Source organism: Lepisosteus platostomus, chromosome 7 (genome assembly GCF_059453375.1).
Source record: "Lepisosteus platostomus isolate fLepPlt1 chromosome 7, fLepPlt1.hap1, whole genome shotgun sequence".
Taxonomy (NCBI): domain Eukaryota; kingdom Metazoa; phylum Chordata; class Actinopteri; order Semionotiformes; family Lepisosteidae; genus Lepisosteus; species Lepisosteus platostomus.
The window spans coordinates 216,025-230,477 of record NC_142617.1 but is presented as its reverse complement, the minus strand read 5'-3'; the positions used below and the strand labels follow the sequence as shown (position 1 = coordinate 230,477).

At 37.1% G+C, this 14,453-nt stretch overlaps 1 protein-coding gene and 1 long non-coding RNA gene across 8 annotated transcripts in view; both read left to right on the top strand.

Annotated features, from left to right (window-relative positions):
* The window catches only part of usp25 (ubiquitin specific peptidase 25), a 34,381-nt gene extending 24,530 nt beyond the window's left edge, over positions 1-9,851 (top strand). For all 7 annotated transcript variants that reach the window (XM_088638314.1, XM_088638313.1, XM_088638311.1 and 4 more), the window contains 6 exons: positions 2,924-3,102; positions 4,403-4,481; positions 5,151-5,230; positions 7,448-7,571; positions 8,494-8,689; positions 9,180-9,851. In XM_088638314.1, the coding sequence (XP_088494440.1) occupies positions 2,924-3,102; positions 4,403-4,481; positions 5,151-5,230; positions 7,448-7,571; positions 8,494-8,689; positions 9,180-9,352 (831 nt within the window). In that variant the 3' untranslated portion in view covers positions 9,353-9,851. The remainder of the gene's footprint in view (positions 1-2,923; positions 3,103-4,402; positions 4,482-5,150; positions 5,231-7,447; positions 7,572-8,493; positions 8,690-9,179) is intronic.
* On the top strand, positions 6-2,244 carry LOC148657699 (uncharacterized). The gene is made up of 2 exons (XR_015939968.1): positions 6-1,934; positions 2,044-2,244. It is a non-coding gene; the product is annotated as an uncharacterized LOC148657699 (long non-coding RNA).
* Positions 9,852-14,453: the final 4,602 nt, after the last annotated feature.

Sequence of the window (14,453 nt, the reverse complement as noted above, 5' to 3'; positions counted from 1 at the left end):
ACATGTCATTCTTTTTCATTTTCTTTCCATTCCTTTGCAGACTTTTGCTTTTCTTTTGCTGCATGATTCAGATGCATTCTGTTTTCAGTTTCGGCATGTGTTGATATACTTTTCTTTTCCAATTTCCTATATGGTTTTTTAAAATAATCTCTGAAGCCCGGTTTCAAGAACAAAAAAAAATATTGTGACATCTGATGAAGACAGGTGTGAAAACTAGGATTAGCCTGGCTGCTTTGAGGTTTAGTATCTTTTAACTTGTTCTGTCAGTCATCTCACCAAATAAATGCATGCAAAGCGAACCAAGGCTGTCACAGGAGCATGTTGCAGTCTGTTCTGCTTGTTACCTTTTTATTTTACCTCATCATACCTTGACAGATTTTGGGGCACATGTCTTGTGGCACTTGGCACTTGTCGAAAGTAGTATAGACAATCTGCACAAGTGAAGTTGCATGGTGTAAGCAAGCAAGTGTGTATAGGATTTTAATGCAGACAAGCTGTTTTGATTTTGTTGTTATTTAATGACTTAATTAAAGTGGAGAATTAAGGATTGTTTTTCTGAATTGCTGCACAAAGATGTATGTATGAGATGTGTTTGTGTTCAAAAGTGAGTAAATATTAGAATCTAGAGGTAGTTCTTTAAAATGCAATTGAAGTAATTTCTGTTACCATGTGTAGGGACTGGTAACCTGAAGATATACAAATAATTTTGATACCCACATTGTTATTTTTGTAAGAACCAGTTTTCTGGGCAGTGTTGAAACAGTAATGTTGTGCTTGATATTTAATGGCAATTCATGGTAAACTGATGGTCCTCAGTTTCAGTAAATAAATCATATATTTTGAAAAATTTAAGAATTTTCTTGGGACGTCACTTATCACATGCTTCTAAATAGGGCTGGGCGATATGGCCAAAAACATTACCACGATAAAAATTTTTGTATCAGTCGATATTGATAATTATCGCAATAAATGTCAAATCATTATTTCTTTCAAGTTTAAAGGCCGATTTTTTTCTCCTGAGTGAAAGTTGAAGAAACCAGACAGTTAATTGGTAAATTAAACAACTCTTTATTTTAAGAACACAACAAATACTTTCCAAACAGCAGATACATTAAACAAATCTGTTAGCTGCCCGGTCTGCAACACGCACCCGCCCTCGCGCAGTATTTTGTGCGTATGCGCATATCATGCGCAAAGCATAAACATATATATCGAACATTTATTGAACTTTTGTTAAAATTATATCGAGGAAAATTATATCGGGATAATTATCGTTATCGAATTACTTCTAAATGCTTTTCCCCGGCAGAAAATTAATTACAGGTTATTTGCGTTACTGACATTAAATTTTTTGCTGTACAGCAACAAGCACATAAAGATGGAATCACATGCTGCATGTTGCTAGAAAACCCTGCCTGTGTCACCGAGTAGGGCCACCTGTGCAGTGAGTGTGTCGTCCTGAAAGCTGCAGACCTGCTGGTAGACAATCACATTGCAGTGATATTACCTGTTCCTGCTGGTAGGATTTGGACAATGTCATGTCTTGTCCACTGGGACAATTAATCTTTGTTGGCTCGCTGTCCTATGGTTTTGGGTGGGTTTTCGAACTGTCTCCTTCGTCTGACAAGCACGAATCAACCAAAGATACTGGTGCTGGATCGGGGGTAAGTGGGTTAGAGAGCTTTTACTACTTTTATTATCAGTTTTGATTATAAATTGCTTCAGACTGTATGTGAGAAAGAAGTTGGCATTCAGGAAGCATTGTAGGCTACAAAAAGAAAAACATTCAACCCTGATATGCCAAAAAAAAGTGTTGGCTAAGATTTTATTTGGGCAAGAGATTTCAATATTCAAGAAGAGGTGGAATCAACAATTGGAAATTTCATCTCAAATGGGCGTAAACCAAAATAGCACCTTGGAGTGCAAAAAACCATGTGGCCAAGTGTAAGTCTTGTAACCTGTATAGCTATGGTGTCATAGAGAAGGATTTCACTGCTGCAGCTCTCCACATCCATGGCATCATGTGTGACATTATGCACGTAGGTGGACAGATGTCTGCACTGGTCGGCCTTCGCCTTGGCTCAGGTGTGTGAGAGGAGAAGGGGTATGTGATCTCCTCAAGGGAAACTCTTGCTTTGTCTTTGATTATAGAGCCATGCATGTGTGTCTGCTTTTTCATTTTTGTTTCAGGTATTGAAATGAACCTGTTATTTATGATTCTTCATACAGTTTTGAAGATACAAAGCAACCGTTGTTGTTTTTTGTCAAAGGCATCTTGCCTCATGCCCAGACAGGCTCTTGTGTGTGTGGGAAGCTGAACTGCTCCAGACTCTCAGAAGCTTCAGAGCACTTGCGTTGTGTGATGATGGAGCATGTGCACTACATCTGTACACTGTTTCCAGTGATTGGTCTCTGTGAACCCCTCAAGGTTTAAGTCTCTATTACAACACTTAAATAGTAACACGTGTCACAGCAATTACAATGTGCTTTTTGTTAATAAAAGTAAATACCTTTGCAATGTTTGGTTTAAAGATATAAACCACAGTGTTGCAAAAGAACCGCTTCTTTATAATTATGATTTGGGTTGGGATAGTAAGGCCTTTTTTGCATATTCCACAGAAAAGAAGAATAATTCTTTCAGTGAATTTACTGGTCATTTAATACTGCATTTAAATACTAATTAAATAATAAGCCAGACAAATAGAAACAGACCTAATAAAGTCTGCTGCTTGGGCTCTGGCTAAGGAACAGAAATTGTAATTGGAAACAGAAACTATGTTCAAGTGAAACTCTATTGATGATCTTCACTGACAAGAATTGCAGAGCCCCTTACCTAAAACAGGGTCATTCTGGAAGCAGGGAATGACCTCTGACTTTGCTTTGTGGTGGAAAATTCAAGATGACGGCAGTTTATTCCCCGCAGGCGATCAAATTGGAATACGCCCGCCTGCTGCGGTTTGCACAGGAGGACACGCCACCGGAGGATGATTATCGGCTGCGACACATCATTGTCTACTTCATCCAGAACCAGGCCCCCAAGAAGATCATGGAGAGGACCCTCCTCAAACAGTTTGCAGACCGCAACCTGGGCTTTGACGAGAGGTACAGTCATCCGGAATAATGCTTTTTTGCAAGTTCAGTTGGTGTAGGCTTATTCATATTGCTCGCTAACAACTTTCATTTTAATATCTTTTTATATATAAAAAAATTCAACCAATTTAGCCGTTAGAAGGTTTTCTTTGGCCTGTGATGCTGCTGGATGTTACTTCACAGTAAACCCGTGTTAATGGTGTTCTGCTGATTGCTAACAAGGAGCAGCGCTAGCTGCCATATTGTTAAAAGAAGTGGATATATGAGTTAAATGAAAGCTAAAACCCGTTGGGTGACTCTGAGGATGTGTTTGTGGAGGGGAAAACTGCACACAGACTGTTTGCTTAAGAGGAATCCCATCTGCACGTGCAGGCTCACCTGGTGAGGATCTGAAATGGAGAGCTCCACTTTGTTTCAGATGATGGCTTCCAAGTGTGTTGTATCATATTTGTAGCTTTAAGGAGTTTTTTCAATTTTTTCAAATAAAATAAGTGCATTGGATAATTAATGAAAACAAGAGAATGTCCCATGGAGGTATGACGTTTTGTACTTTTTGTTTAACCTTCCACATAGTATTCATATTAAAGACTGATTTGTGTTCTACTTCATCCAAGTGTGTGGGTCAGAATTTACCCGGCTTTGCTCTGAAAAGCATTCGGTGACTTTGACTCTTATGTGGTCTCTCAGTAATGTCCAGCTGTAACTCAAACTCTTTAAGACTTTCATTTGCATGTGCTTACCAATAGCTATTTATAGCTAATGTACCTATTAGAACAAATAAATAATAACTTGTGTCTCAATACTTTGGGCTACATTTGAAAAGCCCCAGTGTGTGTAGAAAAAAACTATTCTTAGATGAACATTTTAAGTCTTTCACCGCAATTGTGAACTTTAGAAAGTATAGTTGAATATTCACATCAATTTCCCTACGGGATTAATAAAGTATTATCTATCTATCTATATTGGCAGTTAGCAGTATCTTTCTTTCTGAGCATATAATTCTTAGAAAGAACAGGCAGTCTGATATGAATTAAGAACTGCCTGTTCTATATTCTCTTGCCAAGATAAGTCACTCTTTAACTTTGTCCATATTTATGTCCATGTATTTTTCATTCCATTATTTTAAGGACAGGGTATTGTCATTGATCTGGGAGGTGATGCTAAATTAGGCCCTCTAAGGAACTTGCTTAATCATGTTTTCTTTTCCAAAGTATGATTAAAATGGTCAAATGTAAGCTAAGTGGTACTGCCTTCCCCGCAGGCTTCTATTATTCCCAGTGCTTTAGCCCTAATGTTTTTGTTTTTCTTTCAGATGTAAGAACATCATGAAAGTTGCACGTGCAAAACTAGAACTTATAAAGCCCGATGAAGTGAATATGGAAGAATACGAGGTCAGCATTTTTAAAATAAAAATAGGCACCCTAAGTTGTGGTTTATTTCTCCTGGTGTAAATGTTCTATATGCTTACAAGTACTTATTATTTATGTTAAACAAAATGAGAAAAGATATTGAAATAAAGTGAATACTGTATCTAATTACTTTTTTCAAACCCTTGTGTGACGTTATATTGCTTTACACAGAGCAGTGGTATAAAGTCTTTGGAAATGCACAGTTAATGCTTACCTGTTTATTTCCTCTACAAACAAACTCCTATTTAATCATTTGAATATCAATATTTTTCACTGGTCATTTTCTTAAATGTGGTTTGTAAATTGATTCGTATGACTACCAACATAAGATACACAAATACCTACAAGAACCTTCAGCAGTAGTGTTCTGAATGTATTTTTGTCTTTAGAACAGCTTTAATAAGCAGTACTTTATTTGCAGTTTAGGTAAGGCACATTATTTTCATTTCAAACTGGAGATGCTGTTTATTCTCTGTTTCACAGACATACAGAACATTTCAAATCTAGTAGCTTAGCTTTAAACTATTTTAAAAAAATCCAGTTTTTAAAAGAAATCAGCTGAGCAGATTATTGTTATTTCTTCTTAAGCCGTAGTGTGTGTAATATACAACAGGTTTTCAAGTCATTGGAACATCTTTTTGTCTTTTGTAGATGTGGCACCAGGACTACCGCAACTTCCGGGAAACAACCATTTATCTCATGATTGGCCTGGAGCTGTTTCAGAAGAAGTGGTGAGTCTGCCCCCTGATGCCCCATCTACATGCTAGGGACACTTGTTATTTTACCAGGGCTGTCAAATTTCAAATTTAATATAATAAATATTCATTGATTATGCTTTTCTTTGTTATTTTACTCTTTACTGCTGTGTAGGACTTCTCCCTGTGCTTCATGCCTTGAATTTGAAGCACACCCTTCCAGTAATTCAGTTTTGCAGGTGTTAATTGGCACATTACAAGTTTGCTAGTTGGTAAGCATGCCCGCTGGTGTGCATTTTAAGTGATGAATATATTCAGTTTTTTTACAGGTTTCAGACAATCATAGAGTAAAAATAGTTAGCATTTTCTGTTCCAGGAAGTATATAGGTTGTGCTGCTGCTGCTGACTGACATTTTAGTCCTCCAAACTTTTAATAATATGGAGGCCAAATGATGTATAGCAAATCTAGGTGGTATATTCAGCCTGTCATTCCCATAATAAGCTGCAGGTGGCAGCATCAGCTTTGAGACTTACAAATTTCTTGGGAGCTCCAGACATTTTGGAACGGAAATCTTGTGAGATCTTGCCCCTGAGGAAAAGTATTGTTCTGTAAACAAATTTTATTGGATGATCTTTAGAAGCTGATTTTGATTAAAAGTTCCATTGTGAATTAACAGTACATTAACAGAAAGAGTTTATTTTGTTTTATTGTTATAGCAGCTTAATGCAAATATGTCATGCACTCAGCTTTCAAGTTCTGCACATATTTATAAATAGGTATTAATAAAAAGACACTTGTCTGAATATAGGTTCTGATGAAGGGCATGTGGCTGTATTAGATTTGTTTTTTTAAATCAGATTATTAATGAATTGTGCATCGTTAGATGGGCTACTAGTATTTGTACCCAGAAGAAATGCATCATATGCATAGATTGTAATGTCACATTGCACAAAAGGTTTGTTTGGCTGTAACAAAAATCTGGCATCACCATTTAAACAGGAGCTAAATACATCCTTTCTGGGAGGCTGAATGTGACATTGAATAAATTGCCATTTTTTTGTATCCCCCATATATAGGAGTGTTGGAAATTTGAAGACATTTTGTTTCCGTAACTTGTCCCAGAGTTTCAGCCTAGGATATACCTTTTAAGTGCATATGTACATCTTGTCTCATGAAATTGTTTTAGGAACTTTTTTTTTAATTTTCTGATTTTTTCCCCAAAGAGCACACAAATTGTTAGCATAGCACAGATTTTTGGAGGATCGTTGGAATTTCTGTGGTTTACTGATCTGTACTGCAAGGCAACAGATAGTGAGAACAGGCCACTGTAAAGAGCTCTTCAGGAACAGCCTGAGATGATGAATATGAAGGCTTTGTTTAGCACTCTTCTCTGTTATGCTATCACACTACTGTAATGAAGGGCAATTTTATCAAGGCCTAGGCAACACTGTCTAGTTACGTACCTTCTATACAATAAAAATCAAATCACTCAGGTCTTAAATCAATAGCTGTCACCTTAGGCACCTTTGTGTCCCTTTAAACTAATCCTCCAAGTTTGCTTCTGTCTAGGCTACAATATTAAGAATTAGATTCCCCTTTCACGGGCATGAATTATATAGACAGTTTCCTTTGGTCTAAAGGTCTATTTAAGCTTCTCCTAGATCTTTTTGTACCATAGTTGCTGAGTTTTAATATTCCTTAGCTCACTATCACCAATTGCTGTAGAGGACATTTTAAATTGTTCTTTATTTTCCTAAGGCATCAATCTTATATTATAACCGGCAGAACTAAAGAATGATATTGGTTCTGGTTATTGGATATTGATTAATATAAAATAAAAATATTTTCTAAAAGAGAGGTGACAGGTATGTGACCACTGATGGTTTGGTGTCTTTGGCAGATGCAGGGGTGATATGACGCAGTGGAGCTCTGCACAAGTCAGTTCAGTGACACATCACATAACTGGTGCCAAACAACCCAAACATATAAAGCAAAAACATATAAAGCAAATTGAAGTCCACTTTATAAATCTAAACAATTATTGGCCACTACCTGCATGAAGGTCTCTATATGATTCTGTCATGGCTCTGTTCATCAAGCTGTTTGTTGACTAAATACTATACAAATGCAATAAAAACTTTTGCTACTCATTTTGAAAGGGTTCTTGGTCATCTGCATTTTAATGCTGTAATAACTGTCACTTGTATAATTTCATTCACTGTTTTGTAAAGCCTGGATTTTTATCTTTTTAGCTACGTGGAAGCCTTGATGTATCTGATCTACTCCTATCAGTACAATAAAGAGCTACTATCAAAAGGTCCCTACAGAGGCCACGATGAGGAGCTGATAGCACATTACAGGAGAGAGTGTCTACTGGTGAGTCCAACATAAGTGCCATGGAAGTGCCTCATTGAAAAATAATATCTTCTATTCAGTCCATATTTCCTGGCATGGGTTGCCAACCTGTTAAGGTGGCACCAATGGGGCTGAAAAAGCGTATTTCAGAAATTTCATATTAAATTTTTAAATAACATGGTGCATTACTAGGGTACTGTAGTATATTTATTCAAGCATTGGAAAAACTGTTAGTACTGTAGTTTATTGCTGCAAAATTAGATGCATTACTGTTAAAACAAATACTGCTTTTGAATTTTTTAAACATTCATACATTGAACCATACTATAGCTTTGAGCATAATTTGCACAGACAATGGCTTCTTTCCCAGTCCCTCTTTACAGGCACAGTGCTGTTGATAGGAGATGTGGGCTGTGTGTAGAGTGATCCTGTGTTCAGTGTTTTGAAAGGCTGGGACACATTGTCATGGGTTAAAATTGGAGGTAGAGTTTGCAGATTAATTGCTGATGAAAGGTGTGGAACAGTGACATCAGAGGTCTTGTAAAATAAGTATTTATGAAAGAGATAGGTATCAGGTGAGCAAGGTGTCAAAGGCTTGTTAATAAGCACTTTTCAGTTCTTACCTATGATGTTTTGAACTTTTACTGACCTGTTTTTTGACCAGATCCCCACAGGAGAGTTCTGGTGACCTGTGGCTGAATTAGCCCATAAATTAACATAACATTTTGTTCTGTTATGTTAAATAGGATTTTCAAGGTGCAGGGTCCAATTACTAAATGAAATGCATCATTACAAGAGCAGAATTCCAGAGGCAAGGAACAAATGTAGTAGAGCAGTTTAGTTGCATGTTTTCTGTACATGACATAGGGTTGAGTGCATGTGTGTTAAGGTCGTGTACGTTGCGGTAGTCCTGTAGAAGAGTGAAAAACCCCCTGATTTGCAGAAGCTGAATGAACATGCAGCAGTGCTGTTTGAGTCTGGGGATGAGCAGGAGGTGAACAGCGGCCTGAGCATCATGAATGAGCTGGTGGTGCCGTGCATTCCCCTGCTGCTGGTGAATGAGCAGGAGGAGAGGGACATGGTGGCTGTGGAAGACATGAGAAACCGCTGGTGTTCCTACCTGGGCCAGGAGATGGAGCGTAAGTCCTTTCAGCATAAAAATCCTGAGCTGCTCTTTTGGAAAAGCAGATTGAAGCCTCATTTACTGCTGCACTTTTATTGTACATTTACTGGGTAAAATGTTGGGAACTACCAGTAACATTAATAGACTTTCCCAGTGGAAATGTGTGATTTCCCTTGAAGAACATGTGCCACCTCACCTCACTGAAAACAAACTCCTATATACTGTAAATGTTATAGCATATTGTTGTCTGTTGAAGTTTTAAAGTTAGGATAACATAGATTGAATTACTGGAATGTCTTAGAGACTATACCTGTGGAGAGTGGAGCAGTGGGAGAGTGGAGGTGATTTTAATAAAGCACGGGATTGTAAGTGTACTTCGTCAAGCTGTTAAAGTGGCACTATGTTTGTAAGTCAGTCTTGGGGCACTTGCCCAACAGCAGCATCAGTTTGCGAAGAAGTGCTTAGGAACATTGTTGCTTTCTGACACTTCTTGCTGTCCTTCACAGCCAGCCTCCAGGAGAAGCTCACGGACTTCCTCCCCAAGCTGTTGGACTGCTCCACTGAGATCAGGAGCTTCCGTGAGCCACCAAAGCTGCCCTCCTACTCCACTCTTGAACTGTGTGAGCGATTCAGCCGTGTCATGTCCTCCCTGAGTCGGATACCTGCTGATGGGAGATGAGCAGCACCACCTGCCCAAAACACTCATCCACGGACCTCTCTTTTAACCCACGCCTTCCTTTAACCAAGGGTTGCTTTTCAGTTTCTTTTGGCTGCTATAGGTTTTACTATTATTATTATTATTGTTACACTTATTGTTTTTAAGGCAACTGCAACAGGACTGAACAAGCTGAAACCAGAGTCCAGTGACTGAGTGATCCGGTGCATGCTGCTCCAGCTTTCTGTAGACGGGTTGAAGGGTTTTTCCATGTGCAAATGAAAAGAAAGAGGCTGCTGCTCTGCCACCAATCTGTTTCAGTATTATCATGTTTTTATTTCAAATGGAAAAAACCCTCAAGATTTATCAATGGCTTTATATCTAGATGGGGTCCCTGCTGAACAGACAACTACAGTTCAATGGAAAGTGTTAGGTGCTGTGGCATTGTGCCAGGGCGCAATGTGGCTTGTGAATGACCTGAAAGAATAAAATTTTATTTATGGCTCTTTTGGCCTGATGATAATTTTTTGTTTTTCTTTTCATCTTGTATTTCCAAAACATTTCCTGCATTTTCTACTCTACTCTGCTGCGTCTACATTTTCAACATGGAGCTGAGCTGAGGTTTCCATCTTCTTCTATGAGCTGAGAAATCCTGCTGATTAAAATGATGAACAACAGTAGCAAGAGTACTGTCAGAGTTTTGTTTAGTTAATTTAGGGGTGGTTATTTTCAAATTTGTGTTCAGCGGTCAACGAATTTGTGTAGAGAAGCAATAATGAAGCTTACACTGCAACATTACACTTCCAGGCGCCATCTGTTAAAATATTGCAATTATTCACTCTAAAAGTTTATTTTTGGCCATTTGAAAAAACTCTCGGAGACTGCCAAAGGTGCTTTCACCTTTTCGTAAAAAAAAGATGGCACTATGCAGGTCCGCCATTGATTACACTTCAAGCATTCAATAGGTCTTTATTTTATGATCCAGAGAAACCCCATGCCCTTTATTCTTTGTCACAAAGTTTTTTTTTTGCTGTATTCAGTTAGTTTCTTTCTCCTCTCGTTTTCTTATCCCAGTATTGCAGTGATGGTTTGTATTGATTATTCCACCCTTACTGCCAAGAGCAGAGCCGTTCAATCCCTGGGCAGTAGAGCTCTCGGTTTTAATTAAAACGATATTAGTGAAGAGGCAAGCAATCCCATTGCTGAAAAGCTTTGGAGAGTAATTAAAAAAAACTACAATGTCTGTTCTCTTTAGCCACTTAGTGTTTATTATAAGAAGATACAGGCTGCACAATGAATTGCTTGGTATCAGGTAATGTCTATGAAACCTTTTGTCACTTTAATACAGGAATGTGAAACATTCAGCTGTCAGTCAGGAGCCCTTTGTTTGTGTTATCCCATATCGACGCTAAAGAAAGTCACCTTGTTTTTGTGTTCTGCCATACTAGTGAGCCACAAACCCAGATTAATTTCCTTCACAAAAATTAACATTTGTGACTTTCAAATGACTATAGTCAATAATAAATAGTGAAAATGGTAGAAATATTCAGAAATGTATAAATGTGACTGTCACCTGTGCCGCTATGGAAATGACTAACATTTTACTGTTGGGGTTAATTCTTATGTGCAGCATTAAGAACCATGTCCATGAAACAGAAACAGCTGAGGGGTAGACGTATTCTCCATGGAAAAAATAGAAAAGATGTTGAGTAGAATCAGGAGTTGTTGATTCTGTTGGGACCATTTCATACTAAAACTTCAGTTTTCTTCAAATGCTATCCCACAAAAACAGCTATCTTTCCTAAGTCAGTGACATAACTACTTCAGATGGAATATTTTTATGTTCATTACTAACAGTATTCTGTTTCAAAAAACACTAAAAAGCTCAAAACAATTAAGACAGTATGGAAGTATGATCACAATATATAAACTCTTCCAGGGAAGATTTGCCACTGTAGATGGTAAGGCCAGGATAGGTCTGAAAGGTTGCTTTGACTTCCAGTGCCAACAATGACTTGAACTTACCAATTAAAGAGTCAGCACACAAAACACAGTGTTTGTGCTTGGAAGAGTGCATCTCTATTGTAGAATGCAAGAAAAGCCCCTGACGTTTAAATCACTTTTTGCATATGGATGTCCAAAAGGCACGGTACTATATCTTAGATAAAGCCTTTGATTTCTGGATAACAGATTCCCTTGTTATGACCTTTCCCCTGCTAAACATTTATGTAAGTGTTGATGGTTAAGGTTTAGAGGTGTTCACACAAGGGGGGCAAAGCAACACAGACCAAGTTATACTTCGTGAACCACATCACAAGAGTGTGAAACCCAATCGGTTTGAGATATTGCTCAAACTCACAGCAAGAGCTAAGAAAGCTATGAAGAACAAAGCTTCTTTAGGTTATTGCCGAGTAAGCCACACTTGGTTAATTGAGTCCAGGTCTTTTTGTACTGTTGTGTAAATATTTCAGCAAACACAGCAAGGATGTGGGTTTCACTGCACTGATACTTAAACCACAAAATCCAGTATGAGTGTGGGAATTCATGACATTACCTGTCCATCACCCTTTGTATAAAGATGCCCTTTCTGTCTGCAGTCTAGATTGTACTTAAAATCCTTCCTTTACTCAGGGAATTATAAATCCTCTTGCCAAAAATAAAATGTCAGGAAGGAGCTTTAAAACACAGAAGGCCTAAAGTTACAAAATGTTACTTGATCCATTATTAAAACAGAGTAAACTAAGGATAAATTTACATTTGGATGACAACTGTTAAATGTGGGGAAAAGGATAATGTGATCTCTGAGAATCTGATAGAATTGATCATAGAAGCAAAAATGCTACATTGTACTAAAGTACCTCTAGGAAAATGAACAACAAACTGCCAAACAGGCAGCAACCTCTGTCAGTAATTTTTTATAAAGCTCTCTGCACATTCACATGGGTTTCCTCTGGGTACTGCAGTTTCCTCCCAGATTCCAAAGACATACTGACAGCTGAATTGGCTTTTGTAAAAGTGGCCCCAGTGTCAGGGTGTGCATGTCTCTGTGTGTGTGCTATGCAATGGACAGGTGTCCCATGCAGGGTGTATCCTGCCTTGTGTCCAATGTGATCCTGAATTGGATAAGTGGTTGTTGAAGATGATGTGATTGTACAGGTTTCTGCATTTTCATTATTAAATTGAAACTTCTTTGTATTAAAAAACTCTTCCTTGTCAACATTTTAAAACAGTACAGTATCTGCATTTTTCTTACAGAAGCAGCAACATTATTTATATTTGGATAATGTCAGTGTAATTAAGGTACTATCACAGTTATATGTCAGTACAGTACATCAGTTTATTTTTGTGAGGGCTCAATTAATGTTCTTGGGATTTAAAAAAAGATATGTTTCTCACTAAAAATCATTTCAGTTCTGAAGACAGTCAATTGCATTATAGGTAAAACTGAATCAGACTTCAGTTACTGATTCTGATTTATTGTTCCTTATAACTAACATCCATTCTTCAAATATCTAATTCATAGTTTAATAAGAGAGACCTTTTTTGGTAAATCATGGCTTTCATATTATGAAGACAAAGAAATTCTTAAGCTATAACAACCTTATTGATACAGGTTGCTTTACTATAGTATTTAATGGTAGTTAACATGCTTGAAGCTTGAAAGACATCATGACTGTTCACAATTGTAGATATTAGTTCTGTTTTAATTTAAGGAAAGCCTAGCAAGTCACATTCATCTGTAAACCACATGCTGTCTTGTTTGTATAGGGGTTACTGAGTTCATTGTGGTTAATATATTTCTGAAAGAAAAATGAAAATCAGATTGCAGGCATGTAAAACTAGAAGAACATCTTCGGTAAGCCAAATTCCTTTGCCGTGAACTCCAACTTTGAATCATAATAAGAATCTAAAACAAAAAGAAAGTCTTGAAATAACAGGCCTATTTAAAAAGTGAGCTAAATGTACCATTAAAGCTGTTGCATTAAAGCTATACATTTTCAGGTTACTGTATTATGTTTCATTTAATTCTACATTTTTAATTTCTCAGCAACATAAAGTGTATGTATTTTTTTACGAAATGTTTGTGCTCACACTGGTGCCAGGACTAATATCAATGGACTCTTAACAATGCCTTGATGTAACACATTTTAAAAAAGGCACAAAGGCAAACTGTGTCCTCAACTCTACATTTTTTTAATGTGCAACTACAGTGCGCTGTCATTGCTTATTTTAATATGTAGATCTGCAGATTATTTTTCCTGCAAAAATGTCATTATTTTAAAATTCTTATCTCCTGTTCTAGACCATGACAGTTTTTTAGTTGGATAATGTATTTTTCATATGGCCTACTAATTTCTTTAAATTCATCGTCTTTTATTTAATACTAGTTCAGCTCACAAAGAACATTGATCTTCTAAAGTGCCTGTGGTAAGTACTTTTATGTATAGAGTAGGGTTTTGATATTCTGGAGGGTTCAGCGCATATTTAACCAGGTCCACTAAAAGAAACAACAGTAATCACAGACTTACAGTAATCAGTTAAAATAAATAACAAATCATTCTTTCTTTCTCATGATTAGCACGCCCCACTGTAATGAAACTCTCCAGCCTGTCATTCTCCACACAGCTGGCACAGAACCAGGAGTCTTCATTACAATATAGAAACAAGACTATGTTGAGATGCAGATGCTGGGTAGTGGGTACTTGGGCAGGGGGCAGGGAGAGGCTCAACTAACTAGATTCATCTCATCTGCCTAGTCTGTAGCGCAGAAAACTCATCCATGTGAGTTTTGACAGTCTGAACTACAAAAATCAAATTAAATTTTAACAGATGCTACGTATTTGATGATGTCATGTTATTGCTGTATTTTTTCTAGTTTATAAGATTAACATGGGGAATTGCATGAATGTAGTTTTATGTGAATTTAATATGAGCTTTCATTTAGAATGTTTATAATGGATAATATTAAATTCTGATTGTAGTCTTAGTAATCAATACTTTAGGTTTAAAATTTAGTTTTAGCTTTTTCAGAAAAAGTTTTAACTCATGTTTGCTGTTTTAAATTGTTCTTAGCTTAGTTTATTATAAAGGTTTATTATTGTTAAGACTAAGGTTTATTGCTGAA